Here is a 27,808-nt window from a genome sequence, read left to right on the forward strand (position 1 = left end):
TATCACTTGCACTTTTATTTTCGAGCGTAGGAACTTTAATTTTGAAGCTCACCATCTCGCCAAGTTTGCTTGTAATCTACATATAGGTAGACATGTTTGGTTGGGCATCTCCCATGACCCCAATCTTGTACCTATGACAATTACTTCTGAATAAATAAATCAGGCGAGATTTCTCAAAAAATAGGATATTCCGAATCTAAACCCCCGTGTCAAGGTCGGCCTTCGTGCATGGGCTGTGCCTTGCACAGCGGGGCCAGGTGCGGAACTGGCCCACCAAGGCAATACTGGGCCGGCCGGCAAGCCCTACACTCGGATGCCGGAGCCTCGTGCGTTCGCCCAAAAGGGAAAAAAAAAACCGCGGCTAGCATAAACGGTGGGCGCGCGGCGGCGGCGGCGGCGGCGGTTGGCCCTCTCGAGTCATGGTGCTACCCGCCACCCTCTCGCGCGACGCCAGAGCTCACTCGTGCCCTGCACAGGACGGCCAGGGGGAAGCGGGGCCGCCGCGCCCGTGCAGACCGCCCGCGTTCTACAGCTCCGTGTTCGCGCAGGTACGCCACCCGTTCGACGAAATGCCGCACCGGGCGTGGCCGTTAGTTTTCTCGCTTTCTGCTCCCTGCGAGTGGCGTGGTAGTCTGGTAGGTGATCCCGCGTTACCGTTTCATGCTCGCAGATCGAAGAGGTCGGGTGGGGGCAGCTAGTGAGCGCCACAGGCGACGACGGCGTGTCGTGCATCACCTTCCGCGTCGTGTAAGGGATTTCTCGCCTTGCCTGGCTGACGTTTCCGTGATGCCTGAATTTTTTGCATTTGATGTTTTGATGGTCTGGAGTTAAGTATTGTTGTTCGGTGACACTATGATCATCAGACTTAGCGCACCTGTGCACGAACAACTAACCGAATTACCCCCTCCCAAAAAAAAACCTAACTGAAGTTCAGCAGTTTCATGCGTTGTTCCTTATCAGGTTGACGGGTTACCGTTTATCAAGAACTTTGAGCTGTAGCTTGGATAGGATGATACCATGAAGTTCCTTTGACAATGCATGCAGTGTTTCTGTTCTGTGATTGCATTTGCATTACATAAACTTATGGCTTGTGGCATCTCTGATTGTCAGGGATGAGCAGCGACGGCAACATTTACTGGAGATCACACTGCCCATGAACTACCCGGCATGCCCTCCTTCAATTGCTGCGGTACATTTCATCTAATTTTCAAAGCATCTCTCAGAACTGTTTTCACCGTATTGTGCAATGTCAGATATTTCGGAAGGATCACACAAGCTATATGGCTGTCTACTTCTTACAGGATGTTCCTTATCTCCCCAAATTACAGTGGTCAAAAAGCTCGAGACTGAAGGATGTTCTCTGCCAGTTCCAAGCGGTTGGGGAGATATTATTTCCCATCTTTTCATTAGTTCCACTTCTTACACTTCCACCTCATGAGCTGCATATCTATGGGTAATAACCTATCAACTTAATATGTTTTGTGTAAACAATTAGCACCTGAAGGTATTGCAAGATTACTGGTCTACAATGGATGGCATTGACAAGGCCCTTTGGGTTGTCGATCCTACAAAGCCGACATATGCTATGTCTCATCGTCGCATAGCTTTGGGTGATGATTGCTATATTTTACTACATGTTGATGCGCACAAGCCCAACTCCTTACCAGAGTAAGCTCAGATGTCAAGTCTGTACATGAAAATGCAAGCATCATTGTTGATCGTCAACAAATTTTCCAGGTGCCGCTTCCTAGGCACAGATGGGAAACTGGAAAGGCTGATAAAGAATTGGAGAAAAAATCGTAAGAGATGGTATATTGTCAGGTTTCCTGCATTAAGTGACCTGTTGTACCTTTTCTACTTATTTATTACTCCCTCTGTCCCTAAATATAAGACGTTTTTGCAGTTCAATTTTAACCACAAAAACGTCTTATATTTAGGGACAGAGGTAGTACTATTATTGCTATTGAAATATGTCATATTCAGATATTTTATAGCCTGTTGAAGTTAGTTCTGCATAACTCTGCTGCTCCTAGTATCTTCTTTTCTGAAATCCCCATGAGTGTGTTCTTGCGGAATAATATTAAACTAGAGAGTGTATAAATGAAATTGAAATTTCTCTAGTGTTACATTAGAGGCATGCGAGAGGTGTTACAGACATCATTTTTCTGATACTAGGAGCGCTGACGGAAAGTTCCATGAGAACCTGGCAACCGTCTTAGATTTTGCTCTGCCGCAACCCCCTTCTGTGAGTATCAAAGATGACCAGCAAGCTGATTGTGGGATATGTTACGCGACGCATCTGCCCGTCGGTGAGCCAATCTCTATTCCGCCTCTGGTCGCAACCTTTTCTGCCCATCATGTAGTTTCCTGACCATAATATCTTGCGTCTTTGCTCCTGAATGAAGATGACGAACTCGGTACTCAGAGCGGGTGCGCGGCGGACTACAAGTGCGAAAACCCTAGCTGCAGCAGAGCCTTCCACTCGGTGTGCCTGAGAGACTGGCTGCGCACCATTACTACGACAAGGCAGTACGTAGAAACGATGAAACCCTAAAGAGATTATTCCACCCACCATACGCATTGGATTGATGTGCAATGTACTCCATCTCTGATTGCTCTTGTCATCTGTTCTCTGCAGGTCGTTCGATGTTCTGTTCGGGAACTGCCCCTACTGCAGCGAGCCTGTCGCCGTGAAGAGCACCGACATCTGAACCTGCCTTCTTCGCATTTACAAATCGAGGTGCTGAAGTTGGCTTAATGTGAGCGGTTTGTCTGGATATAAACTAAGTTATGGAAACTGTGTATGCTTGTATAATAGTAGGAGTAGCATGTTTCCACCTTCCAGCGTGCGCTTTTCGATAATGACCTTCAAGCAGGTGTGGTTCCAGGTTTCGGGCGGACCAGTAAAAAGGAAGAGGGAAGAAAACAAGAAGATCTAGGTCGCTACGTGGATGAGCCGGTCGTCATGATCTAGATGTCATCAATGGAGCTGCAAGGGGTCAAAATTCCCGTTGCTTTCTACGAAATTGGCGTCCACTTCTAGAGATGAAAGAAGTGTGCCAGCCTAATTACTGAAAATTGGTGTCTCTTACGCACCCTTCTAGATTTGGGACGAATGAGGAATTGCTGACTGGTATAATTACAGTGGTTTGGATCTCTGAATGTCAATGCGCATTAGTATTTCCCTTGGTTGCTCGCCTAACGGCGACCCTTGAATTAGTTTACCAATTATTCCAAGCCGCCTGATGATAAAATAATAGTTCCAGAAAGCTGAAACGGTCAGTCAAACGGCCCAAATCCACGACGGCAAACGAACGACTATACTATTGCAGATCTACTCCCTGTTCCGAATTACTTGTCTTGGATTTGTCTAGATACGGATGTATCTAGACTCATTTTAGTGCTAGATACCTCCGTATCTAGACAAATCCAAGACAAGTAATTCAGAACGGAGGGAGTAGTAGAGAAGGAAAAATTGCCATCTAGACTTGTAGTTGTCCCCTCTCTTAGAACAGTCCGATTTTATCCCGACACGGCGAACATATAACGGATTGCAGAGACAGGAGCGCATATCAGGTTCTCGTGGAAGAAAAAGGAGAGCTTTAGGAGGCATCATCGCACCAGATCCACCCATGTCGACGACGACGACGACGACGCATCACCCTGCGATTTGATCCCATCACCGGAGGGCAGGAGAAGGGGGAAAAAAGAGAGAAAAAGTAAAGGCTGCTGCCGGTGAGGCGAGCCGGTCCGCGGAGTGAAGTGGTGATCCACCACACCCACAACCACAAACAAACAGAGGCAGGAACCAGAAGCGACCCACCGGGCGGTTGAGCTCCCGCGCCGCCCCCTCGCCTCATCGGCACCCACCTCGCGCCACCGGCGTCACTGAGGAAAGTTCTGGGCGACTCCCCCAGGCGGCGGCGGCGGCGGCGGCCAAGTCAAATCCAAGTAGGATGGCGCCGGGGGAGGGCGGGGAGAAGAAGGGGAGGAGGAGGAGGAGGTGGCTGCCGGCGGCGTGCCTCCCGCGGCCCGGGTGCTTCACGGTGTCCGCCGCCGACGAGGGGCCCTCGGGCTCCGGCTCCGGCGCCGACGAGGGAGGCGGAGACGGGGCCAGCAGGCGGGCGCCCACACATCTGATCGTGACCGTCAATGGGATCGTCGGCAGGTGATTGTTTCCATCTCTTTTTTTACCCCTCCGTTTCTTACTGCTTTTCGGCGCTAACCTCGGACCACTCGCACGCAATCGGTTGGCTCCTTGACTTTTGAACTAAAGGCTATGTGGACAAAATAGTTGGCAGTTTTAGAATCGTTTTTGAATGAATCTATCGGTCAACCTAATGAACCTATGATGGAAAGGAAAACAATCCATTGCAAATCATGAGTATTCAAGGGCTAGCTTTCAGTGGATGCTGTTGGAATGTTGGATCCCTGAGGAACAATATAGCTGAGTATTATTTATTTATTTATTGAAATTAGATAGCTGAGTATTTGTCACACTTTCACACTACAGAAGTTGCTCTTAATCTTGTCAAAACTTTGGTTCAAACAAATATAAACATTCGAATCTTCCCTCAAAAAAAATTAAGCATTCGAATCCACAGAAACATAATTTATTTTAATATACACTTGTAAATGTATATTAATTGATACACTTGTTCATGTGAAATGTCAGTAGACCTGCACAAATTGATACATAATTTTTCTTCTAAGTTCTTACCTTCTAATTAGGTTCCAGCGTGCAGTAGTATTACTCTATTACGTTTGTGAGTTCCAGCACGTTTGTGAGTTCCAGCTGCACTCACAAACAGAAGGGCGTGCAAGTGTTCAAGACATGTAATAATGCGCAAAATCCTATATTTTACCTTAGTTTCTTGAATGTGTTGTTAGCTAACATGCAGTTCTACAATGTGTTCTGAGGAAACATCTATTTCCATTTTACCTTAGTTTCTATCATGCAGTGCAGTTGCATTGTGAGGAGACATCTATTTCCACTTTTTTTTTCAAATGTTTGACTTTTCTACTGCAGTGCAGAAAATTGGGGTTACGCAGCAAAACATTTCATCAGAAAACACCCTGAGGATGTGGTTGTTCATTGTAAGTTCAACAGCATTAATTAAAGTATTTTATTATTTATGTGCAAGTACGTTCAACCCCAAAACTAGTACTCTTTCAGTTGGGAATGGACCACTATTTTGGACAGTGAATTAAGTAGTCACACTATCATTAATGGCACATCTCCTGTGGGAGAAAATAAATGGGAACGTTCTGTTGTGTGGTACAGGCAGTGGATGCAACTCAGCAACTCGAACTTTCGATGGTGTTGATGTGATGGGAAGGAGATTAGCGGAGGAGGTGAGTATTGGTAAATTCATGTTGGAAAATTTAATGTACAGAGCTGAGCTAGCCTCAATGATCTTTAATCTACTTTCTTTTCTACTCTTCTCTTTCATGATAAACAACCTTACTATTCCAGGTGGGGAGAGCTAGCCTCAATGATCTTTAATCTACATTTTTTTTTCTACTCTTCTCTTTCATGATAAACAACCTTACTGTTCCAGGTGGGGAATCCCCCCACCGCTGATTACTGAAAAGCACACCCTTATATGCTTTATCATTATATCAGCTCCTATTACTCTCTGCCTCGTCTTCCTTACTTCAAATTAACCTATATTTTGTGTTTTTAGGTGATTTCAGTTGTTGAGTGTAGACCAGAACTTCAGAAGATCTCCTTTGTTGCACACTCATTGGGTGGGTTGATTGCAAGATACGCCATTGCACTACTATATGAGCCTACTACACAAACAGATTGTCATGAGGAGTATGAGAAGGATGTCAATGATGCTCGTAGCAACCAACCGATGGGTCAAGGCAAGATTGCTGGTTTGGAGCCCATGAACTTTATAACTTTTGCAACACCACACCTTGGCACAAGATCACATAAACAGGTTATTTACAAATTTTGCAGTACATTCTGCCTTTATATCAAGCCTTGGCCAGATGGCAACCTATTGTGGTTTAATTTGAGCTTGCACAACTAGATATCTTTTTTTTTTGACAAACCAACATATCCCTGCATTATATTAAACCAGAAGGAGTATGGAAGCTCAGATACAAAGTGGATAAATTTGAGTTAATGAATTATGTATATTAATGGCAAATATGAACTTCAGTAAAGGTATTAGTTTGATGTAAATATAGTTACACCATTTTGATTTAAGTTGTTCCTTTTTTCCATTTCATTCACCTGGTTGCTACCATACCTCTCAGTGTTACTTATTTTTTTTTCGATGTATTAAATATGCACAACTTTCTTCCTCCTAATATCCATCACTGGCAATTAGTAGCTTTCTGATTCTAGTGGGTGCATCTCGTACGATGGTGTGACAAACTGGCAGATTGACTGGATATGCAGATTAATTGACTCCATTGTTGATTGCTACACGCAGATGCCCCTTCTCCGTGGTTCCTATAGATTGGAAAAGATGGCTTTTGGTATGTCCTGGCTTGCTGGGAGAAGTGGAAAACATCTTTTTCTAAAGGATGTTGAAGATGAGAAGCCACCATTACTTCTTCAGATGGTTACTGATTACGGGGATCTCCATTTCATGTATGCCATATAAATGTTGTTTTCGATGAATAACTACAAAAATAGATCTCCTTATTTCAGCGTATCTTATACTTTGTTTCTTTGTGCAGATCAGCTCTTCGTTCTTTCAGGCGCTGTGTTGCTTACTCAAATGTTTGTGGTGATTGTATCCTTGTGCCATGAATATTTGTACTTAGCAGATCAATATAAACATATTGGCTATCTATTTACCAATTCAGAATTTAAAGCACTTTGTTTTATGGCCTTGACTGAAGGGGAGCCTTGGCGCAGTGGTAAAGCTGCTGCCTTGTGACCATGAGGTCATGGGTTCAAGTCCTGGAAACAGCCTCTTACAGAAATGTAGGGAAAGGCTGCGTACTATAGACCCAAAGTGGTCGGACCCTTCCCTGGACCCTGCGCAAGCGGGAGCTACATGCACCAGGTTGCCTTTTTTGTTTTTTTTTGTTTTATGGCCTTGACTAAAAGTTCAGTCGTTGTTGGCTGGAAGACATCTTCAATACGCCGTCAACATGAGCTTCCCAAGGTAATGATCTATTTATTATCAGCCCATATTTGGTCTGTAACAGGGTTCTTATGTTTCAAAATCCTCTGGCATCAGAAAGAAGATTTTGTGGATGATGTAAGATATCCACATGTTGTATATGTGGAAAAACCAAAGGCTCGGGATGTTGATTTTTCGGATGAAATGATTTATCAGGCAAAAACTACAAGTGAAATGGAAGGTAAGATACTGAGTTGGAGTTATAGTAGTACCAGGCTTTCCATGATGATGTGCTGTTTATTGTCAAAGGACTTGATAAACCAGCAGAAACCATAGATGCCGAGTTTCTAATGACGAAGTCTTTACGCTGGTTAATGTTTGCATTGGAGCTAAAGTTTTGTTTTTATTTAGCGTGTTTTGTATTATATCCAATACCATTCCATACTTCCATTTCTCCAGGATGATTAAGATCATATGTTCTGTAACTGAATTAACCTGTCTTCAATTTCAGAGGTAATGCTGAAAAGCCTAAATAGAATTCCCTGGGAAAGGGTAGATGTTAGCTTCAAGAGAAGTAGACAAAGGATTTTTGCCCATAGCACCATTCAGGTTTGTTATAAACCCCATGGCCTTCTGGTCCTTATTCTTCATGTCTGTTGGATAAAAGTTTCTACACTGTGATTACTTTACATGTTGGCACCAAAAAAGAGCCCCCCTTTGAAAGGCTACATTTTGAAGTTTCATTAGCATCTGTCTACTGAAAGCTCTTGGCTACATTAATTTTCTTTAAGCATTGCCATTTGTTCTAGAATTATTTTACCAGTCAATAGAATTTGCTTATGTCTAGGACAAGAATGTCAGTGCAAGACATTAGAAGAATGGTCACACTTTAATGATTAACTGCAAGACTGTCAGTGCTTGCACTGCTGATTTTAGGAATGCTGCAGATTCTTACCCGATGATATCGTAGTAGTTGATCATGTGGGGCGTATGGCTCCAACGACACAAGAGCTAGAAAAGGCTACCATTTAAGTTGGTAGGTAGGTTATCATGGACCAAATACGGATGCAGTCCTTGCTGTCAAAAACAGCAGGCCCTCTCTCCATTTTATGCCTATTCAGGATAGCTTTGCTACCTATGCGTTATAAGTTGCTGCAAGCTCAGGAACACAAGGTTTAGCCCAACTTGCATGGCTGGCTAGCAGGGTAGCTCTATCCACTTTGTTTCTTGAAAACAAAAAGGGGAAAAAAAAACAGAGCTATCCTTGTCCGTATGAGTTGATGCTTGTGTAATAAGCTGCAATGCCAAAACTGAAATGTGATATGCAATGCACAAGTCAGTTATTGATAAGTGTGTCGATGAAGCAAATTTACCAAGTTGTCACCGTCTGAAAAAACTCATGCATTCTTTCTCATTTCTTTCGTGTCGCAGGTGAAGACATATTTCTTCAACTCTGATGGGGCTGATGTGGTCTTCCACATGATCGACCATTTTCTCTACTAACATGGAGCGATAACGTGGTGGCGGTGCCGATTTCTTTCTCTTCTTCTATCTGGATACCAATTTCTTTCTCTTCTTCTATTTGGATTATTGGGTACCAATTTCAATTGGATAGGAAAAGGATAGGGGCAAAAAGTGTTGGAGATATACTACAGTGGAACAGGCAGAACCACCCGCTGGGCCTATGTAGGCTTCCTGTAAAGTCTGTCTGGGGCTCGGTAGGTTCTTTTCTTTTCTCTCTTGCATCCATGCTTCAGTGTGCATGCATGCATGTAAATGTTTAATGGACCACAGGCTGTTGATTCATCAGTGTAATAAAATAAGATAAGATCCGCTGTGTGTTTGCGTCTCGAGCAGAGAACTCGTAGCGAGAATTACGGGTATTGACCTCTCTTGCCGTCAGTGCATGCATGTCTCCAGCTTGACCTGAAAACCTCTTTAATTTCCCAAGCACTTTGACTGGCTACACCAGTATATTATATACCACCAGCAGAAAAAAAAACAGTATTATATACCACTACTATACTGAAGCTACGATTATTGCTTGTGACATTATTGGGATGCACAGTGTATGGCTGCGCTAATGGGGATTCAAGCCGTGTCGTCCGGTTTAGAAACACCTTAACTCGTGTGAGTTAAAAGAGATCCCATCTTCAAAACATGAGATTTACGTACTTGGAGCAATGGTCAGAGCGAGCGTGCTTTGTGACATGGAGTTTGGTTCTCAAATCATTCACTCCCCCTCGTCCTCTCTGATCACCGCCCGCTTTTGCTCGCTAATGAAAATGGCATCAAGCGCTCCAAATGCTTCCGCATTGAGAACTTTTAGATTAATATGCCCGGTTTTCAGGAGACGTGGAATGAGGATCACAACCATGTTGAGCCCTACCAGGTGCTACACCACAAGCTCAAGAAGACTAGCATCAGACTAAATGCTCTTTTCTCCAATGCGGAAGTTCAACTCCATATGGCCCTGAAGATAATTATTTGCCTTGACATTGGACAAGAATCTCGAACCTTGAGCCCGGCAGAGCTTGACCTTCGAAGGAGGCTCAAGCGGCGGGTGGTTGGCTTGGTTATGTTTGAGAAGGCTAGAAATGGGCAAAACTCAAGAATCACAAATATCAAAGGAGGAGATGCAAATACAAGATTCTTCCACCTAAGAGTTAATCGTTGCGAGAGAAAAAAATATTCACCGCCCAAAGCATAATGTGGGATGGGTGGCGATCACAGTCACAAGAAGGTCATTGTCCACCGTCACTTCTCCTCTATCGTCAAGAAGGGGCCTCGTCGACATAAGTACCTAAATTGGAATAGCATATTCCCGTCCCAGCTTGTGATCTCAATGACATCGGAGCTCTTTTTACCATGGACGAGGCTAGGCATGCGGTATTTGATTCTGCAAGTGATAAGACGCCGGGGCCTAACGGATTCTTGACGTCCATGGCCTACAAGATGCAATTCGAGGGGCTCTTCATCACGCCTCTGCTAAAGACCGCTTGAAAGGCGTGGGCTACTCCAAAATGCAAGTTATCTGCTTGGTTGATCATTCACAATAGAGTTTGGACGGCCGATTGACTTCATCGTAGGGGATGGCCAAATTTCGGTATGTGCCCCCTCTGCAACCAAATTCAAGAAACGATGGCCCATCTCCTTTTCCAATGCTAATATTCCGACTGCGGTTTGGAATGCAGTCAAGGCACGGATCGGCTTGGGCGATATTAGGACAAGTGATTGGCCGACTATATATGGTCGTTGTCAAAGATTGGTGGAACAAGATCGTCGTCCTCGCGATGAATAGCCCCCCTCCTTATGCTTATTTCCTCGGAGCTTTGCAAGGAGAGGAACGCTATGGTCTTCTGGAACATCTCCACTCCTTCGATGATCATTGTGCATAGGGTCCTTGAGGAGGCTAGGTTGCGGGTAGCGACGGGTGCCAGGGGATTAGATGCCATTTTACCTCGCGGGTAACTGCTCTATTTTGGCTTGGAACTCATGAAACCATCGGTCTCTTCTTAACTAAGGAAATGGCAAGTCTTTTGGCTCGTTTCAGAACAAAGAAAAAAGGCAACCGCATGAGCCTGAAATGCACCGAGAGAGAAAGAGAACGGGGCATCTGACATCACCATCATCGCCATCGGGGGTGTGGACTGAACTGAAGATCAACAAGTACTAGCATCGTTATCCATCCCAGCTATAGCTGCCTGTCCGGCTGAAATTCTTGGCCCGCCCTATTTTCCGATCCCCGTTCCGCTTGCAGTTGCAGGGAAGAAGGGCCTGCACAGGGGCACAGGCGGGTCCCCGCCATTTTGGAAACGAGCCCAGCTCCACGCAAGCGCTCTGCTCCCCGTCGCATCGCATCTCATCTCATCTCCCCTGCTTCGTCTCTCTCTCTCTCTCTCTCTCGAGCTGTACTCCTCTTTTCTCGCATGGCCGGAGCGAAGGACCTCGCTAATCCGTGCCCCTGCTGGCGTGCATGCAGTGCAATGTGAAGGAGGGAGGGAGGGAGGGAGGTTAGGCAGGCATGCGTCGCTGTCTCTGCCCCCAGCCCTTGTGCCCTCCTGCCGCCTCTCTCTCCTCCCAACTCTTGTGCTCCCCCCTCTCCCTCCCGCTGGCTCTGACGCCGCTGCACGAAGCCTTTAATGGCTTCAGAGCTCAGCCACATTCAATGGCCATCGTCCGTGCTGGTGCTGCCACACCACACCGCTGTAGATAGACAGGGCCAACCCCTCTCCCTCTCTCTCTCTGTGGACCATTTATTCCCAGCGCCACAGCTACAAGGAACGCCTGCCCATGTGAGCGCGATCCCTGATATAAGTAGCAGGCTAGCAGCGGTACCCTACTCCCCGGCTGCTTCCCTCATTCATTCATCAGTGAGTGCTTAACTACCTCCAAGCTCCAGTCGAGCCGATCGAGCTGAGGGAACTCCCGCCCTCCCCCATGAAGCTCCTGCTACTTTACTCCTCGCTCCTGCTTCTCCTTTTGCTACTATCCTCCCAGGGCCTAGCCTCTACTACTCAAGGTGCGTGCGTGCCAAGATCTTCTTACCGTCTCCACTACTCCACACCGCCGCATCTTCCTCGCTTTCTCTGCCTCTAGCTGATGTATCATGTTGCCGTCGCGCGCTTTGTTGCAGGTAGAGGGCCGCTGCATTACCAGCTCAAGGAGGCAGCTCCAAAGGTGGCGGAGGGCGCGGAGGCGATGTCGGCGGTGAGGATCGGGTCGAGGCCGCCGCGGTGCGAGGGGCGGTGCGCCCTCTGCGGCCGGTGCGAGGCGGTGCAGGTGCCGGTGGCGCCGCGGGGCAAGGGGGGGAGCCACTTCCACCTGTCCGGAGCCTTGGGCGGCGGGGACGACGACGAGGGCTCCACCAACTACAAGCCGCTTAACTGGAAGTGCCGGTGCGCCGACAGGAGGCCGATCCTCAACCCGTGACGGCCGACGCCTGCTCAAGAAGAAGATGCTTGACGAGCCTCCGGCATCTTTGGTCCATCCCATCACAGATCACATGGCTGCTGTAAGTTGTTGGGAGAGGCTGCATGCGCTAAGATCAACTACACTACTGTACATGGCTGTGCAAGGAGTGGTTGTTGGGACAAGTTTTGGTCAGTTTGTTTAGGTATAGAGTTTATGATGATGATGATGATGATGCTGGATGATCAACTACATGCTGCTAGTAATTTGGAGGTGTTGCACTAACTGATCAGCTGCTTCTGAGTTCCCCTATATTGTACTATAAGCTTGGTGGTGTAATTAAGAGACTGATATCACTTCGTGTTGTCGCTCTGATGGACTAACAAGGTCCTGTCAACACATTGGTACTACTAAACATACGCGACCTTTTCTGGATCGTCTGGAAAAACAAAAAAGATGAATGTCGGATGTAAATCGAGTTTTATTTACAAGAAAAATGGTACGCGTCCTTTTTTTTGTTTGGAGATGATAAAGGCTCTGAAAAGGGGGGGCCAAACAGCGAGACAAGAGCTTTTTTGGAGCCCTTGGAGCTACGCTCATCATTGCTGTGGCCTTGTCTTTTCCTCCGAAGAACTTGTGCCCGTAAGCAAAAGCATGTGATTCGCTCCCAGGACATGTCCTCCAGGCCCAGGGATTCGCCACCATCTCCTTGCACACAGACAGGCCCTAGCAGAGGACTCCAATAAGAAGATTACCTACTCGCGTCAGCCAACAAGATACGTGGTTTGATCGTGTGATTTCTCTCTTCTGCTCCCGGTTAGGGTAATGAAGTGGAGTTCGTTTTTGCCCATTGATGATCTCTTATTTTTACAGAATTTCAAGTTCAGTGAGAGAGTACAAGCGGATGTTGCCTCTATAGCCTGTGATGTGGTGTGGTGTGCATGCATGGCTAACTCAAGCCTTGAGCAAAGGTTACTAGAGTAGTAACTTGGCGTCTGCATTCAACCAAGAGCCCTGACTGTCACGTGCAGATATGCAAAATCCTGCCTACCAACCTGAGTGCGAGAAAAGGACAGTGCTGAGCCAACATTCAATACTCTACTTTGCTCCAGTGAGTGAATGTATGACTGTGCGCGAGCTAGTCCTCCTCTCCTCTCGGCGAGGTCTAGCGAGTGACAAGTCATGTCTCGTGTCCATGGGCATTCAAGCGTCTGTCTCCTCTGCCCCCATTTTTTACTCTTCCTTTCCTTTTCTTTCTTTTTTCACACAAGGAGAGCAGTCAGAACATTTATTACTGTATGACAAAGCGTAAGGACACAGCTTAACAGCAAGAGGGAGGCCAGGCCACGGCCACACCCACAGCAGCAGTCAAACCTCAAAACAAGTCGGCCACACAAACTATAAGCAAGAACCAAAATACAGAAGAGAGAAACCAAAAGAGACGGCAAGCTAGGGCACAACACGCGTGTTGCTTGAGTGAGGTGAATGCGCTCGACCGGCAATGGGAAATGCACAAGAGATAAACCAGAAAGACATTTCTCAAAAGAGATGAGAGAATATACAGCAGCGATCTGCCCAGCCGAGTTGGTTTCAGAGGAGAACCTCCAACCCAAGAATTACTACCTGTATATGTGTATTTACCCAATCATCTATATCCCCGACTGCCTGGGATTTCAGCAGCATCTAACCATGTATCTTACAGAGGACGTATATATGCCACCATCCACCAACCAACCACAAGAGCGACGACAAGAGAAGATCCAGGACGGCTTCGAGAGCAAAAACAAAACGAAGCACCAGGCTAACTAACATGACGTTGTCTCTTGTCTTGCCAGCTGGGAAACAACCTCACACCTGCACAAATTTTCCAGTCTGGTTTGAGGGAGCAGACTGCTTTTTTTTATGACGACCGCAATCCTGCCCTCTGGTAGGAATGGGATATGGAACATCTACGACTGGGAGTTTTCGCGCAATTTTGCCCTGGCGAAAAATACTCCTGCTAATAGCCCTGCGGGGTGATGGCATGTATGGTTTCTTTCGTTAGTGAAATGCAGTATATGTCAGCAGCCGTAAGGCAATATGGTCATAGACGAAACATACCGAACAGAATGCTGATGGAATTCTCCATGCTCGTGCGGACTTTGAAGAGAAGGATTCCGGCAATGGAAAGTGGGATCTTGTTGAGGGAACCTACAAGGCTGCAGGGCAATGTTGGCATTAGAAGCTCAACAAGAGTGAAGGGCGACGAATTTTGAGAGGCTTATCAGATTCATTTGGTACCTATATGTTGTTGCGCTTGTCTGACGAAGAAACCACATCGAAGTGAAGCTGATAGCGAGCCCCAAAACCCCGCTAGCAGTGATGACTAGCCAAAACGTAGGCATCCTCAGGAGAGGCCTGCAAATTCACTTCCCATAAGACACAAGTAGCATTTGCAATTACAACTAATTGTTCCGTCAGATGTGCTAGCTGCAGTAGTTGTATCCTTTTTTTAGAGATGCAATAGTTGTATCTTGATAGGAGCTTAAGCAATATTTTTTTACCAGCAGATAACACATTTAAGCCTATACACCACTTTCCTGTCAATAGTTGTATGTTGGAGGAGGAACCACAGTTTGCATTTAGTTATTAGGTTCATGCTAGAACATAAAACAAGTGAACGAGTGAAGTTTGAAGCTTACGTTTCCAACAGGTACTCCACTTCATTAAAACCAAGCACGAGGATAACTCCCAATGGTAGTGAAAGAATATTATTCAGTAAAACCATCGAAAGCTCATTCAAATTCCCAGATCTGGTGGCTTCCTTCGCACTATCCATTACATGCCTCAATGTAAGCTGGAAGCAAGTAGTTCATTTGTTAAAATTTATATGGAGGTACCTCACAACTGAAGATATTTGTCCTATAAACTAGAGTGTGAATCTTGGAACTGAATGTAAGAATCTAAAACATTTGGGAAGAGTAACAGTTTGATAATTGGCTGCATATTGTAAATTTTCAGTGGCATTGAGAAGAACAATACCGAATATGATGCTGTTAAAAAACAGTTTAAGATCTGCCATGTATAGCCGACTGCATGAAATGACAGATCTGTTACTCCTCCTGCAATGGCTGAGATTATCTACAGAAACAGAGAGACGAGTCAGGTCTTTAAGGGCCCAATAGTGTGTTAATTTAAGTCATGTTTCATGAACATCTATGATTAGATATATAGCAATGAATTGACTACATGCAATTATTCAGCAACAGAAGAAAAAATAAGCCCCCTCAAGCATTCAAATCCTGCCCAAACATTCATAAATTCATGACATACCATCAACATTAGAGAAATCCAAACTTGTCTATCATGCTGCTTCTTAAAGAAGTAGGTTTCCCCAGAAGCAGTAAGAACATTGGCGACATTCTTCAATATAGTCAACATCGCAACATTGATGTACTTCAAACTGAAAGGTACAGAAAATGTTAAAATGTGCAGTGCTTATCTGGAATTTCCTTATTACAAGTTGAGGAACAATTTCTTCACAACTCATATGGAAATGCTCAACTCATAATGTTCAGAAAACTTAGAAATTTTCATAGTCTGAACAAACTAATTGAACATGAACAGAGAAAGAGCAAACGAGCCTCAGCACAACAAAATTTTACCCTTAAATGAAATCTATGGGCTATCAAACATTATTAAGCATCAATACTAATTTAAGGAGGAACAAGCTATATCCCATGTGTGTTCCTTTATGCATGGCTCTGAGAGTGGGGGCAAATGAATAGAGAGCAGTATTCATATTTTCCGAAATGGAGACTATACAATAGAAACATAAAATAATTGCTTAAATTTGATAAAAGATGCCCCGATACCGAAAGGATATAAGTACAGACCAGCATAAACTGCGCAGAAAACAGTCCTCAGATCAAAATGATTTGAAAATTTGATACATACCTAAACATGCTTGTAATTAGCATTCCGACAAATATGATGTTCACAGGCAACCAAACTTTGATTAACTTCCATGTTAGTGGTTCAGTTGAGATAACACCGGAGAGGGACAGTGTGGAAACTATGGTCACCGATACAATGTTCTGCAGCATAACATGATGAAGAAAATACTATCAGTGTTACCCACGCAGCAAATATCTATGAGAAGGAAAACAAGATTGCATAAGAAGTATATGGTCAGCCATAGCAATATACCTGGTAAAGCATCAGAAATATTCCAGCATTAAAACCATAGCCAGACAAAACAAACTTGTTAACCAAAATCATGCTGCAGGATGCTATACAGTAAGCAAGACCAGATAGAAGAGACTGATTCTGAATGTTTGGGAGCCTGAGGAAGTGTGACGGCCTATCTCTATCTTTTGAGGCCTCAACATCTTCCAAGTCAACGTCATCAACAGAGAAGGACCTCATCAAAGATCTGGAGAAAATATGAGACAAAAGCACAGTGCATTGTGTTAGCCCAGGCCATAAATGCTTCCTTGATATTTTCATTTGAGGAGGCGACAATGAGGTCCATAAATGCCTGCAAAATAACACATAGATCAAGAGAAGCTTACATGCCTGTTCCCAATCTCTCTCCTCATGGGACTTGCAAGTGCACCTTGTCCTCCAATCTGATCCCAGAGTTTACTCTTTTCTCCGTTCACGAGTGGACTGGTTGTACTAATCTCTGGTGATTTTCTCCCGGTAGGGGTGCCAGGATCCACATGATTGCCTAACTGTTGGATTCTACAAGGTAAAACAGTGCTGGCAATCAACAATAATCCAAATATTTAATGCTTGAATCTCTTATGTATTATGTTTAACAGCAGGTCCCATTTTGCAGTCTGGTCAAGCATGCGTATGAAACCGATGATACTTCAAAATGCATCAAGAATTAACAGTTTCCAAGAGAGTTTCCATATGTCCATACTATACTTCAAAATGCATTGTAGTGGAGCAAAATTCTAAGCATTTACAGTTTCCACAAGAGTTTCCATACGTCCATACTATACTTCAAAATGCATTGTAGTGGAGCAAAATTATAAGCATTTACAGTTTCCACAAGAGTTTTCATATATCCGTACTATAGATAAAATGAAACTAGAAGGATCAGTTCCAATATTTGCTCAGAATTTTCTGGTGACAAATTTTAAAATGTAGGAGTTGAGATGAGCCCAGTAAAGACATTGAACAAGCCAAGTTTCAAGCATCGCGAAATTACCTTGTCAAAATATTTTTCAAACATCACTGTGATTCATATATTTAATTATGGTTGCAGCATACCAGAGACATTCTGGGCTCCTAATCACTCATAGCGGCACATGAACTTGGGGATGCACCCTAGAACAGGGCCAAAAAAAATGGGTACTGACATATTGCGCAGGGACAGAGCAAAAGGAGTTCTCCTCAACTAAATCCACGGTTAACAAATTCAACACACATGAACTTGCAGGTCCCAAACCTACCCTCAATCCATGGGAAATACACATATGTGGAAAACTAGACATGCTGGTTGGGAGGAAACCAGGCCGCGTGATTGATAGATAAAGGGGGAAAGAAAGGGAGTGATTAGGCGGAACCCTTCGCGTTACCTCATTCCGGGGGTCGCGAGCTTGGGGGTGTCCGGCGGCGACGAGCTGGAGAGGGCAGAGGTGGGATCCGGCGGTGAGGGCGCGCAGACGCTCCAGGCCCGACTTGCTCCGGCGAGAAGGCGGGCGGACAGGTGGAGGCGAGGGAGCTGGGAGGTCCGTGGTCCGTGGAGCAAGTGGGGGGAGGAAGAGGAGGAGCGGGAGCAGGAGGCGAAATGGTCGCCGCTGGCTCGGCTCGGCGGCTTGACGAGTCAGCGAGACCGAAACCCAGTGCCTCGGTTTATCCGGCCGTACGGTAGGCGGGCTGTCGCAGGGACTGCCGGCTGGCGAGGTCAACGGCGCAGCGGCAGCGGCAGCGAGCGAACACGCATCACCCCATACACTTTCCACATACACATACCGCCGCTGGGTACGGCACGAGAGCGTCAGGTGTACCGGATAGTCACCGTGTGCGTTCGGTTTATTCGGTTTACATGGTTCGGTTTATACGGTTTTTTGATTTGTATGGTATTAATACTTCGATAAATGCGGTATAAAATTAAATACAGTTCGGTTTTAGTATATACCAAATTATTTTGGTATGGTTTCGGTATATACCATAAAAACCAAAGTTGACGCAAATTTAAAAATGACGTAATAATAATTTGCAAATTTATGACTCAAAACACATACTATTTTGCACAAATAGTATATGACTATATATATAAGTATATATGCATGCATTAATTCGTCTGTTGATGGTTATGGACGTGCTTAGCATTTTAAAAAGAGAAAAATGACTATGTTACAAGAAAATTTTACATGCTTATTAGTGAATTTGACTCATGTATAAGAAAAATGACAACTTGTATGGTTGTTCATCTCAAAAAATATAAATTTATTTTTACTTCGGTTTATTCGGTTAACCGTTCGGTTTTTCGGTATATACCATAAAAACCAAAGTTCAAATCGGTATGAAAAGTTCATACCATACCAAAATCAGAAACCATAAAAACCATAAAATCGGTTCGGTTCGGTTTATTTTCGGTATGGTTTTTCGGTTCGGTTTTGAAATGCACAGGGTGACCGGATAGGCAGATGCCGGAGGTTTGGAGTCAAACCTCTTTAAATTTGATCGAGTTTATAAAGGCATTGCTTGTTACGCAGGGGCAGAGTATTTTTCTACATGTATTTGGTCAAACATAAGATTTTAAGTATTTTGGAACGGAGAAAGTACACCGGATCAAGATTGCTCGGTTCGTCAATATCCTCACGGATCTTAATTCTCTCACACACTTTAATCTACTTCTAAATGTTTTCCACGGCAACACCAAGTTTTTTGCTATGTTTCATCAAGAAAAGTGTGTGCAATGTGAGGCCAAAGCAATTACAACTGCTCTCCTGACATTATCACCCTCAAAATGTTTAGGGCAACTCCAGCGACGTGTATCAAATCAGACACATCAAACTGCAGACATGTCTGACGACTGTGTGTGCGGACGTTTGACTACCCGTTGCATTGTAAAAAAAAAAAGACGAACCACGCGGTTCAAACATTTAGGGGGCGCTTTGATGTACCGCGTGCGTTGGAGATGCCCTTAGGTCTTGATTGGATTGTTGTTTTCCAGCGCTTTACACCTGTAAAAGATACACGCCTCCATCCATCGTTTTTCTTTCTCAGTGGAAATTACATACAGCCAGTCAAATACACTTGTAGAATAAATATGGTTGTAAAAAGATCCACCGATTCGAAGCAGGGCCTTAGCCTCCGCAACACTCTGCGACTCCATCTCTCTTCCGATGTTAGCGAAGCTAATTGATGGCACGGTAGATATTTTCCGGAAGCGAGACCGTGGCCGGAAGAGCTCTTTTGATCCGAACTCACATTCTCCCTGATGAACAGTAAAATTCAAGAAAATGATGAAAAAAACAGTATTTTATGATAAACATTGCTGAAAGTCTTAACTTCCTGCAAATTTTCGTGATGAAATAACATTGGTGGAGGTCTGGACCAAAAGAACAAAATCGATGCTCCAAAATGCTCCCAACAATAGTTTTTTGGAGCATCGTTTTTTTCCCAGACCTCATTTCATCACAAAAAATTCCACGAAGTAAAAACTTTCATCAATGTTTATTACAAAAGAAATTCAGATTTTTTTTACTATTTTACAGATTTTACTATTCATCAAGGAGCATGTGAGCTCGTGTTCAAATACTCCGCATCCAACCGTGGCCTTCTTCATCCTCCTCATGGTTGACCACCTCAATCCGCCAATGTTTCACGGGGTGAATTTATGCCAAGCTCCAGGATTGATATCCTAATGACCAAACCAATTGTTTACCAAACCAAACTACAACTATCTATGAAATGAGTGTCAAAATATCAAGTGCAATGAAAACAGGGGCAAATCATCGAAGTGCAAAGAAACCTATGGCAAAAGAACAATGTAGAGAACCACATGCACATTTGTGAAATATAGCTGTAGTTTAGACATGCATTCTGTGCCCCTTTTGTTGTTTTAGTACAGTTTAGATCAGTCAACATATTTGTTTCTCTCTTTTTGCAAGCAATCATCAATTGTGAATGTCTCCTTGTTCCACGAAAAAAAATTGACATGAGAACTCACTCTACATAGTGGTTACCAAAGAGGCAAATAGGTAGGGCGTATGACGCGTGAGCTCGTAAAGCAATCAATTCCAATATGTACTGTACATTGTTATGTTCCGCAGCAAGGTACAAGTTTCTTATCTACCATGTATAAACGCATAATTCTATCAGAATCGGGCTCACACACGACGAAGGTCAACCATATCAAACTTCACACTGGGGTTCATGTACACATGAGAGCAATGCTCGTAGATTGAAGTGCCATCTAGAGGCTCCTCGTGAGGATGGAAACCAGTCTCCTGGCAATCGTGGATCACCCCCATGCCACCTGGATCCGTGAGGTGAAATATGCCGTGCTTCCTGCTCAGAGAAAATATAGACCATTGTCATGAGATCGTCTAATCAGATGAACAGACAGCACCTATTGTAAATAATTTATTCAAGACAATGAAGAACAGTATGCGTATTTTCCAAGGATTTGTTTCGGGAAGGATTAAGCAACATTGCTTGGTAGTACTTGTTATTTTAGGTTCAACGGATTCACTGAAACTGAGGACCGAGGAATAACTGCAGGGGAGGAACGTAAAGCATGTGCGTGTCTACATAATCATTTGCAGATTCATGGTCTTAACTAGGAACTACTCTTTCCTCCAGCTATCAAGGAAATTATAGCATTTAGTTAATCTATGGCTAAGAAATACAGAAATGAAGGATAATAATATACAGCAATGTAAATTCAAACCACAAAATCTGCACTAATTTGCCCAAAAAACTGCATGCGAGTCCAATGTAACATATACCTTGTTGTATCGGTAGGCGCCATGACAATTGCAATTGCTTCAGGAAGCATGACCTGTTGAAGCCAACAATGCCAAACACAGGATCAAGTTAAGAATACTAATGAATTTGCTGGAGTAGTTTATGAAATATACTTGTAAGAAGCAAGCAGTTGACAAATGATATTGGCACGGTCTGCTTTTGACTGCAAGATGTATGTATGTAGATCCTCACAACATCTCCACTAACATAAAAAGCACCAGCTGTGGCTGATCCAAAACATCCTAACTGCTTGGCTATCCACATCTAAAGGTCCATATTGATTCCATCTTCAGCGCAGCACAACACAACTAATACCCCTAGGCTTGTTGTAAATTACGAATCACCCACCACTGCCTCCTGAATAGCATGCTGATGCACCCCTCCCAAACGTTCATTGCACGTGTTTAGTTACTACTAGTTTAGTGATAAGGATTTCAGAAACAATAAAGAATTTCATCAATTTTGGCTCAGCAACAACATTTCAGACTGGACCAAAAACATACAAGAAAATGCCATGACTACCGTATACAAATTCATTACCAATGCTGCAATCATAGCCCGGTGCCAGGGAAGTTGTGCCGAAGCATAGAAATCCTTGCCCATAAAGTTAGAACTTAAGGAATTAGAGATAAGTCAGTAACAGAGACATCACAGTTAGCTGAATTCTATCTTCAGCACTAACCCTTCTACTTTAGGTGAGTAAATAATGAATAAAGGGAAAAAAATACAAGAATCATCTCAAAGGGAGCCGCCAGCAGTCACTTGTTACACTCTCAATCTCAGGGATGTAACGTCCCAACGAACCCAGTTTCAAGATATTTGTGTCAAGCAAAATCATACAAGAAACACAACAATAATTTTTCTATTGATCGAGAAATTACAACCCAATTTCATTGCTATAGTGCATTCAAATTCCGAGACTTTGGGCCACTACTGAACAACAGCCATATATTGAGAAACCTTTTTTGGCTCAGATCAACTAGTTGCTGGACATGGCATCAGTGAGTGCAAAGCACAATACAAACAACAATTACTACAACAGAAGTATGGCACATGGGGATTACCTGATACGAATAATGATTATGAAGATCAATGGAAGATAGAAAGCAGGTCTGTGTCGGATGTGTCTGAAAAAGAACATAAAATTGTGAAAGAAGAGTTTAATTGTCAATATATCATAGGTTAGGATACAGAGACACCAAATGGTGCTTTCGGCACAACTGAGCATCACGAAACTCCCAGTGAGTATTAAACTGTAGCAATTTAGAGTACAGAATGAGTTAACAATAACCTTAGCCTCAACAAGTTCCCAATAGATAACCCCATCCGCTCAAATATATTTGATAGGACACAAATTCTTTAAGCATAGGACTGATACTTTTGAATTTGGTAGGTGTGCTCCATGTGTACTACATCCATGCAATTTCTTGGGTGCTTTTGAACAGTGCACAATGGACTTAACACAGATGGGGACATGGGCACTAATATGCATCAACAAACAAATACTCCCTCTGTAAACAAATGTATGACGTTTTAGGTCACTACTTTAATGACCTAAAATGTCTTGCATTTGTTTATGGAGGGAGTAAAATTCAACTATGAATAGGCTTTCAAAATATATATAGTCACAATATGGACCCTTTTCACAGTACTTAATTTCACAGTACTTAAGCAGAGTAGCGACAGTCATGATAGTTAAGTGTGTTTTGCTGTCTTTAATAGTCCGAGTAGTCACAGTTAGCCATTCTAGATCACTGTCTTAAATAGACATCATTGGTAGAAACTAAAACAGGAGGACAAATTATAGTTCACATTTTGTTTAGGTACAATCATTAAAATACAGGACAAATGAACAGGACACTCAAAAGTCTGAATATAGCTTGATCAGTCAACAACAACAATTTGTCAAGTTGAACTTACATGAATCCAACCAAGGGTGAAAAGTGAGCCTTTGTCCTGAACTTCAAATATTTCCTCTTCATTCGTAGCTTGACACTGGAAAAGGAAAACAAGTTATTTCTTAAAATGCTAAATTTGGGGTACTGCACTGTAATATGTAAACTTGGAGTAAGAAGAGAAAACCATAGGCTCCTTGCATGAGCTTATAGCGGGTGCAGCATTAGCCACTAGCCACTAATCAAATCAATTTACTAAAACTCAAGCATGGACATGAAACCTCCAGTTCTCACTGCCCTCAGACTCCAAGCCATATGACAGTAAATCATAAAGAGCATCTAAATCAAAGTTACATTCCAATTTATTTTAATAAAAGGAAACTCCTTCGCTGGTCACATTTTCTTCTGATAAGGTATATAAACTTGTTAGGGTGCTCTGTAACATGTACAGTTTAGAGTTTACAATCATGAGCGTCAGTCCAAATTGTTCAAATGTTTTGCTAAGCAATCACCAGTCCCTGTGAACTATGGATACAGAATATATATGAAGAAGGTATAAGAGCAGCAAGAATTACAAAAGGCTCATCAACCTGATAAATTGCTTAGAGAAAGGACTCGATTGACTTGAGGGTTAACATCTGATGAAAGAAATAAAAAACAGAAAGAAAAACAACTTACTGAATCAGACGTTGATTCCTGCTTAGGAATTATCAGTGTCGTCACATAAAAAGTTCTCTTTTTCTACATAAGCATATAGAAATGTTAGTGATGTAAACAAATATAATATTCCTTCTATTTTCTTTGTGGGGAGGTATATACCAGGTTACCAGCAAGAATGCCACATGTTTCCAGATTTTTTGCAGTATTTGCCTCAGCAAGTCTCAGAAAAGACTCCATTAATGCCACCGGCTGTCAAGGTAAAACAACATAACGGTCAAGAGGTACAGGTCTACATTTGCTACAGATGAAATATGGATAAATAATCATGCTTAAGAACACAACGGATCTGGAAAAATACCATGACAAAGTAAAGAACCTGCAATTTGAATTTAGTTTATTTACCACATGCAAATTTTGAAAACGCCCTGTGTCACAGGGAGCAAGTCCTGGTCTTGGATCAGCTACTCTTGATGGAGAAATCGGTCTACGCTCAGGATGTACTTGTGCCAGGACTGGTGGGGGGTTAGGCTGTCTGATATTCAGCTGCGAGAATTCTTCCTCGAAACTAGCAGGAGACACAGAGGCTGGCTCTTTTACTGGTAAAGACCATTGACCATCATCAAGTGAGAGAACAGACTGCATATCACCATTGTTATTTGTCAATCCATCCAGTGATGTTGTATTAGGACCATGTGAGTCATTTTGGTTCAAGATTGCTGGAATTAAACTGCAGAAGCAATGGAACAAAAGGGGCATATAATCAGAAATAGTTATACCTACATTAGCTGTATTGGCTGGTATCTATACAAAGAAATGGAGAATAATACGAGTCCTCACCTAGGGATATTGCTTTGGTTCAGTTCGGGGTAACTTGGATACTGGACCTGTAAAACAAGCAATTATAAAACTCATAATCAATAGTTTCATGTCATTAAATAAAACATGTAAAGCAAATTGAGAACATAATAATTATACCTTGACACCACTAACAGGCCTTGTCCATTGGCCATGAAGCCCATTCGGTCCTAGTATTGAATGTCTGGATAGTGTTTCATCTTTTGGATATGGCAAACTGGCATATCTGCATAAGTTACACAGAGGAAGCAAATTATTTCTCCCTAATTATTAAACCAAAGCATTAGCCAACGACTATACAGTATGTAAACAGCTGTATATGACAGTTCATGTGCTTATAGCAGTAAAAAGAAGCAGAGGCCCATCTATTGCAAGTTGGATCAAATAACCAAAGAGATTAGATGAGTTACAGATGAATAGAAATTAGAACATGATTTTCAGTAGCTATGTAAAAAACAATTGGGACGATTTTTCATTTCATTATCGAGAACAGTTTCAGAAAAGGAAGATACATGTTAACCAAATGCAGTCAAACAAAATCTTATTTTTAAGAAATACCAAGACCAATATCAAATCACCGATTCCGGAATCAGTCACGTACAGGGCTCGACACCCTGTGGCCATTTCCGAAATAAGATTGGTCTTGGTATAACATGGACATTAATAGGATTGAATGATAAACGTACGATTTGACTAGATGCCTATCAGGTTCAACACCCTGTGGCGAAGCCTCTTGATGGTTCCACCTAGAGGATGATTTCTGCAATGGTCCTGTTGAGCTTCCAAACACTGGCTGCATGAGAAAAAAGTAAATTCCATGGAAAAAGAAATAAAACAATAGTATAAGAAAAATGCCAACAAATATGCATTATATAACCCTTTGTTAAAAAAGGTGGCATAAAAACTTCAAGATGGGAAATAAAGGGTATACCTGCACCATATATGGACTTGCAGCAAGCTGATCTGTCCTACTGCTTGCACCATTTCCAGCATAGGTTTCATGTGGACCATTACGTTCTTCTGCAGCCCTTCTATTAAGCTCAGCAATTTGCTGTTTCACAATCGGCTTCAAAGACTCTAGCTCACTGATAACGTTCAAGAGTTTCTGCACGAAATTTGAGCTAGTCAGCATAAGCATTTGACATATTTCCATTCCAAATTCAAAAAACTCTCATACTACACTTCTACGTTACTCATTAAGCAATCTAATAAATGCTGAAGCACTAGGAGAAATATTCATTAAGCTTAGAGAGGTAATACATCGGAGTTATGCGGCCCTCTCTTCAGGAATTCCTTTTCTCTTGACTTGAAAGCATGATAATCACGATGCTTCGGGATCGTCTCAGACAACAGGCTGCCAGTAAACAGAGGTCAGCATACCATCAACACCAAGCTTAAGATATTGTAACAAGCTAATATAAGATATACCAACACAGCACACCCACCTCGAGTATCTCAGGAGGATAATGTACAGGTCGATGAGGTTCTTTTCCTCTCGATATATGTTCGCCTGTGCACCACATAAAACGACCCAAATGTTACACGCCCGCGAGCTAATTGACAGTATGTACGCTGATTGCGTAGCAAATACAAACGGATTCAGCGTCCCTGAACCCGAAACTGCCGGTTACATGCAGAGGTATCAGCACCAAAATACGGGATCGCGGAGCAGAGACTCTGAATCTCGGGTTAGGGTTTGACCTGGCGGAGAAGATTGTCGGCGATGCGGAAGTAGTAGGGGAGGCTGATGCGGTGGTCCACCGCGACCGGGCGCGCCATCCCCTCAATGTTTATGTATCTCCCAGCTTGCCAAGGTGATGCCATGGCCATATCCGGCGACGCCTAGTTCTGTGCCGACTCCTCCGGCGAGATTTTGCGGCGAAGATGGTCCGGGCGGATCTCTGGGTCGCTCCGACGGTGGGAGGATGTGACCACAGAGGCAGACGCGGGGAGGCGGCGGAGACGCGGCGAAGAGACGATGGAGTAGGTGGGGGGTGGGGGGTGGGGCGCAGAACTGTAGAGGCAGCAGGAAGCGCCAAGCGCGGTAGCGGCGGGGCGCGTCGGTCAGTGGGGGCAGTTGCCGGATGAGCCGATCGAGGAAGAGAGGGGGCGCGAGTAGGAGAGGGGGACGAGGACGCCGGCGAGGGGCGGAAGCGGCGAGAGGGATGCCGTGTGCGATGAGGAATGTGACTAAATCTGTGATTAAGTTTATTACACTTTTTTGATTGAAACTCAGTTTATTACACTTGTAATACTACTAAAAGATATTTTTCTTCGTTATAAGTGTTGCTTCAATCCCCACCTAAAGTCCAATTTTTAGTACACAATCATATTAACTCATTAGAAATATATTTTTTACACGTAGAAATATTGTATTACTCAAGCCAACAAAAAGTTACAATCAGCGGTGACTAGCTCAAGCACTCTCGGGGGTCCAGAGCCAATCCAAGTCATGGTTCTTCCCTTCGTAGGAGCAAAATTTACTAGACTGTCGCTAACCTGATTTTGAGTACGGTTTACATGAGTAATACAACTTTCATGAAGATATAAGAGATATCTAATCTCTTTGACTAATGAAGCATAAATAGACCTATCTTTCTCTTGCCCTTGGATCAACTTTATAGCAACAAGTGAATCCATCTCAATGGCTATTGGGCGATCACTTCGCTGGATCGCTAGAGGTAACCATTCCATGCAAGCACACAACTCTGCCTCCAAAGCTTCACGACACGAGTAAAGTGTTGTGCATGCTGAAAAGATTAAGCCTTCCAAAGAGTCCCGTAATACCATACATGCTCCTGCCCTGCCAGCATCAAAAGATCTGTCCGTGTTAAGCTTTACGCACCCCTTCGGTGGTGCAGCCCACTTGGGGACGACCGGTGAGGGCGCTATATAAGCCTGAAGTAACATGCGGTCATAAGAGATGATTGATTTCACCTTGGCTGGATCCATATGTGTGTTCATTTTAATAGCAATTAGCGACTCCAAATAGCTAATAAGGAACCTCCTCGATACTTCAAGAGGCGGCGGAATCTTGTTGTGCACTATCTCATTACGTATGAATCAACACCTCCACGGTGTCATAAGAAGCATGGACCTCTCTATTTCATGTAGTGGTTGTAGCACTTGGAACAACCATTCCTTCCCAACATTCGCCACAGTATCCACCGGTGGAAGGCTCCAAACTTCCGACATATACATCCATAATTCCCGTGCTCTAGGGCAGCGATATAACGGATGGAAGTTGTCTTCTGGTTCCACGCCACACACCGGGCATATGTTGGTGATTTCCAAGGTCCTCTTGTGCTTATTAACCCAAGTAGGAAGGGAGTCTGAGACCACTCTCCAAGCAAAGTTTTTGACTGTTGGGGGAATATCCGTTTTCCATATCAAGTTCCAGATGGTCCGGCAGCTCTCCGGATT

At 43.6% G+C, this 27,808-nt stretch overlaps 5 protein-coding genes across 12 annotated transcripts; 3 read left to right on the plus strand and 2 right to left on the minus strand.

The window, feature by feature from the left end:
- Nucleotides 1-323: 323 nt before the first annotated feature.
- LOC123087016 (E3 ubiquitin-protein ligase FANCL) lies at nt 324-3,184 on the plus strand. Of its 5 annotated transcripts, none has more exons than XM_044508908.1 (10): nt 324-548; nt 671-747; nt 1,111-1,189; nt 1,302-1,376; nt 1,496-1,668; nt 1,738-1,809; nt 2,176-2,309; nt 2,406-2,529; nt 2,639-2,759; nt 2,877-3,184. In XM_044508908.1, exons 1-9 carry the CDS (start codon nt 420-422, stop codon nt 2,709-2,711), a joined length of 936 nt encoding a protein of 311 aa, XP_044364843.1. In that variant the 5' UTR covers nt 324-419; the 3' UTR covers nt 2,712-2,759; nt 2,877-3,184. The 5 variants fall into 5 exon arrangements, with proteins under 5 accessions (XP_044364843.1, XP_044364842.1, XP_044364845.1 ...); XM_044508907.1 differs by having other exon boundaries at nt 2,889-3,184; XM_044508910.1 differs by having other exon boundaries at nt 2,639-2,740.
- A 287-nt stretch (nt 3,185-3,471) lies between these two features.
- LOC123087015 (putative lipase ROG1) lies at nt 3,472-8,923 on the plus strand. Of its 2 annotated transcripts, none has more exons than XM_044508904.1 (10): nt 3,472-4,168; nt 5,030-5,097; nt 5,285-5,355; nt 5,688-5,948; nt 6,450-6,610; nt 6,700-6,755; nt 7,081-7,133; nt 7,209-7,332; nt 7,603-7,700; nt 8,523-8,923. In XM_044508904.1, the coding sequence occupies exons 1-10, from the start codon at nt 3,957-3,959 to the stop codon at nt 8,592-8,594; spliced, it is 1,176 nt and encodes a 391-aa protein (XP_044364839.1). In that variant the 5' UTR covers nt 3,472-3,956; the 3' UTR covers nt 8,595-8,923. The 2 variants fall into 2 exon arrangements, with proteins under 2 accessions (XP_044364839.1, XP_044364840.1); XM_044508905.1 differs by having other exon boundaries at nt 3,473-4,168; nt 5,035-5,097.
- Nucleotides 8,924-10,913: 1,990 nt separating this feature from the next.
- On the plus strand, nt 10,914-12,510 carry LOC123087017 (EPIDERMAL PATTERNING FACTOR-like protein 2). The gene is made up of 2 exons (XM_044508912.1): nt 10,914-11,613; nt 11,728-12,510. The coding sequence occupies exons 1-2, from the start codon at nt 11,532-11,534 to the stop codon at nt 12,021-12,023; spliced, it is 378 nt and encodes a 125-aa protein (XP_044364847.1). The 5' UTR covers nt 10,914-11,531; the 3' UTR covers nt 12,024-12,510.
- A 1,012-nt stretch (nt 12,511-13,522) lies between these two features.
- LOC123087018 (GDP-mannose transporter GONST1) lies at nt 13,523-17,942 on the minus strand. Of its 2 annotated transcripts, none has more exons than XM_044508914.1 (10): nt 17,573-17,942; nt 16,556-16,727; nt 16,191-16,416; nt 15,939-16,078; nt 15,315-15,444; nt 15,024-15,122; nt 14,684-14,838; nt 14,283-14,399; nt 14,103-14,200; nt 13,523-14,010 (listed from the first exon to the last, which is right to left on the minus strand). In XM_044508914.1, exons 3-10 carry the CDS (start codon nt 16,407-16,409, stop codon nt 13,952-13,954), a joined length of 1,017 nt encoding a protein of 338 aa, XP_044364849.1. In that variant the 5' UTR covers nt 16,410-16,416; nt 16,556-16,727; nt 17,573-17,942; the 3' UTR covers nt 13,523-13,951. The 2 variants fall into 2 exon arrangements, with proteins under 2 accessions (XP_044364849.1, XP_044364848.1); XM_044508913.1 differs by having other exon boundaries at nt 16,560-16,727; nt 17,573-17,941.
- Nucleotides 17,943-20,231: 2,289 nt separating this feature from the next.
- On the minus strand, nt 20,232-26,579 carry LOC123087020 (AMSH-like ubiquitin thioesterase 3). Of its 2 annotated transcripts, XM_044508915.1 has the most exons (14): nt 26,087-26,575; nt 25,831-25,895; nt 25,646-25,739; nt 25,317-25,490; nt 25,072-25,178; nt 24,506-24,611; nt 24,368-24,414; nt 23,933-24,257; nt 23,690-23,779; nt 23,549-23,611; nt 22,896-22,970; nt 22,040-22,102; nt 20,957-21,009; nt 20,232-20,516 (listed from the first exon to the last, which is right to left on the minus strand). In XM_044508915.1, exons 1-14 carry the CDS (start codon nt 26,213-26,215, stop codon nt 20,336-20,338), a joined length of 1,572 nt encoding a protein of 523 aa, XP_044364850.1. In that variant the 5' UTR covers nt 26,216-26,575; the 3' UTR covers nt 20,232-20,335. The 2 variants fall into 2 exon arrangements, with proteins under 2 accessions (XP_044364850.1, XP_044364851.1); XM_044508916.1 differs by lacking the exon at nt 22,040-22,102 and having other exon boundaries at nt 26,087-26,579.
- Between the last annotated feature and the right edge of the window lie 1,229 nt (nt 26,580-27,808).

This window comes from Triticum aestivum, chromosome 4A (genome assembly GCF_018294505.1).
Source record: "Triticum aestivum cultivar Chinese Spring chromosome 4A, IWGSC CS RefSeq v2.1, whole genome shotgun sequence".
Lineage (NCBI taxonomy): Eukaryota > Viridiplantae > Streptophyta > Magnoliopsida > Poales > Poaceae > Triticum > Triticum aestivum.

Bases quoted from the DNA above. Each gene is read 5' to 3' on its own strand.
- LOC123087016 (XM_044508908.1), top strand. From the start codon at position 420: ATGGTGCTACCCGCCACCCTCTCGCGCGACGCCAGAGCTCACTCGTGC. The intron at 748-1,110 runs GTAAGGGATTTC...TCTGATTGTCAG, and splicing joins TGCATCACCTTCCGCGTCGT to GGATGAGCAGCGACGGCAAC. The intron at 1,190-1,301 runs GTACATTTCATC...TACTTCTTACAG, and splicing joins GCCCTCCTTCAATTGCTGCG to GATGTTCCTTATCTCCCCAA.
- LOC123087015 (XM_044508904.1), top strand. From the start codon at position 3,957: ATGGCGCCGGGGGAGGGCGGGGAGAAGAAGGGGAGGAGGAGGAGGAGG. The intron at 6,611-6,699 runs GTATGCCATATA...TTCTTTGTGCAG, and splicing joins TACGGGGATCTCCATTTCAT to ATCAGCTCTTCGTTCTTTCA. The intron at 7,134-7,208 runs GTAATGATCTAT...CTCTGGCATCAG, and splicing joins GTCAACATGAGCTTCCCAAG to AAAGAAGATTTTGTGGATGA.
- LOC123087017 (XM_044508912.1), top strand. From the start codon at position 11,532: ATGAAGCTCCTGCTACTTTACTCCTCGCTCCTGCTTCTCCTTTTGCTA. The intron at 11,614-11,727 runs GTGCGTGCGTGC...GCTTTGTTGCAG, and splicing joins CCTAGCCTCTACTACTCAAG to GTAGAGGGCCGCTGCATTAC.
- LOC123087018 (XM_044508913.1), bottom strand. The intron at 14,839-15,023 runs GTATTGTTCTTC...ACTTGCTTCCAG, and splicing joins TTTTAACAGCATCATATTCG to CTTACATTGAGGCATGTAAT. The intron at 14,201-14,282 runs GTACCAAATGAA...ATTGCCCTGCAG, and splicing joins ACAAGCGCAACAACATATAG to CCTTGTAGGTTCCCTCAACA.
- LOC123087020 (XM_044508915.1), bottom strand. From the start codon at position 26,215: ATGGCCATGGCATCACCTTGGCAAGCTGGGAGATACATAAACATTGAG. The intron at 23,612-23,689 runs GTATATACCTCC...ATGCTTATGTAG, and splicing joins GCATTCTTGCTGGTAACCTG to AAAAAGAGAACTTTTTATGT. The intron at 21,010-22,039 runs GTAATCCCCATG...TGGCTTCAACAG, and splicing joins ATAATCATTATTCGTATCAG to GTCATGCTTCCTGAAGCAAT.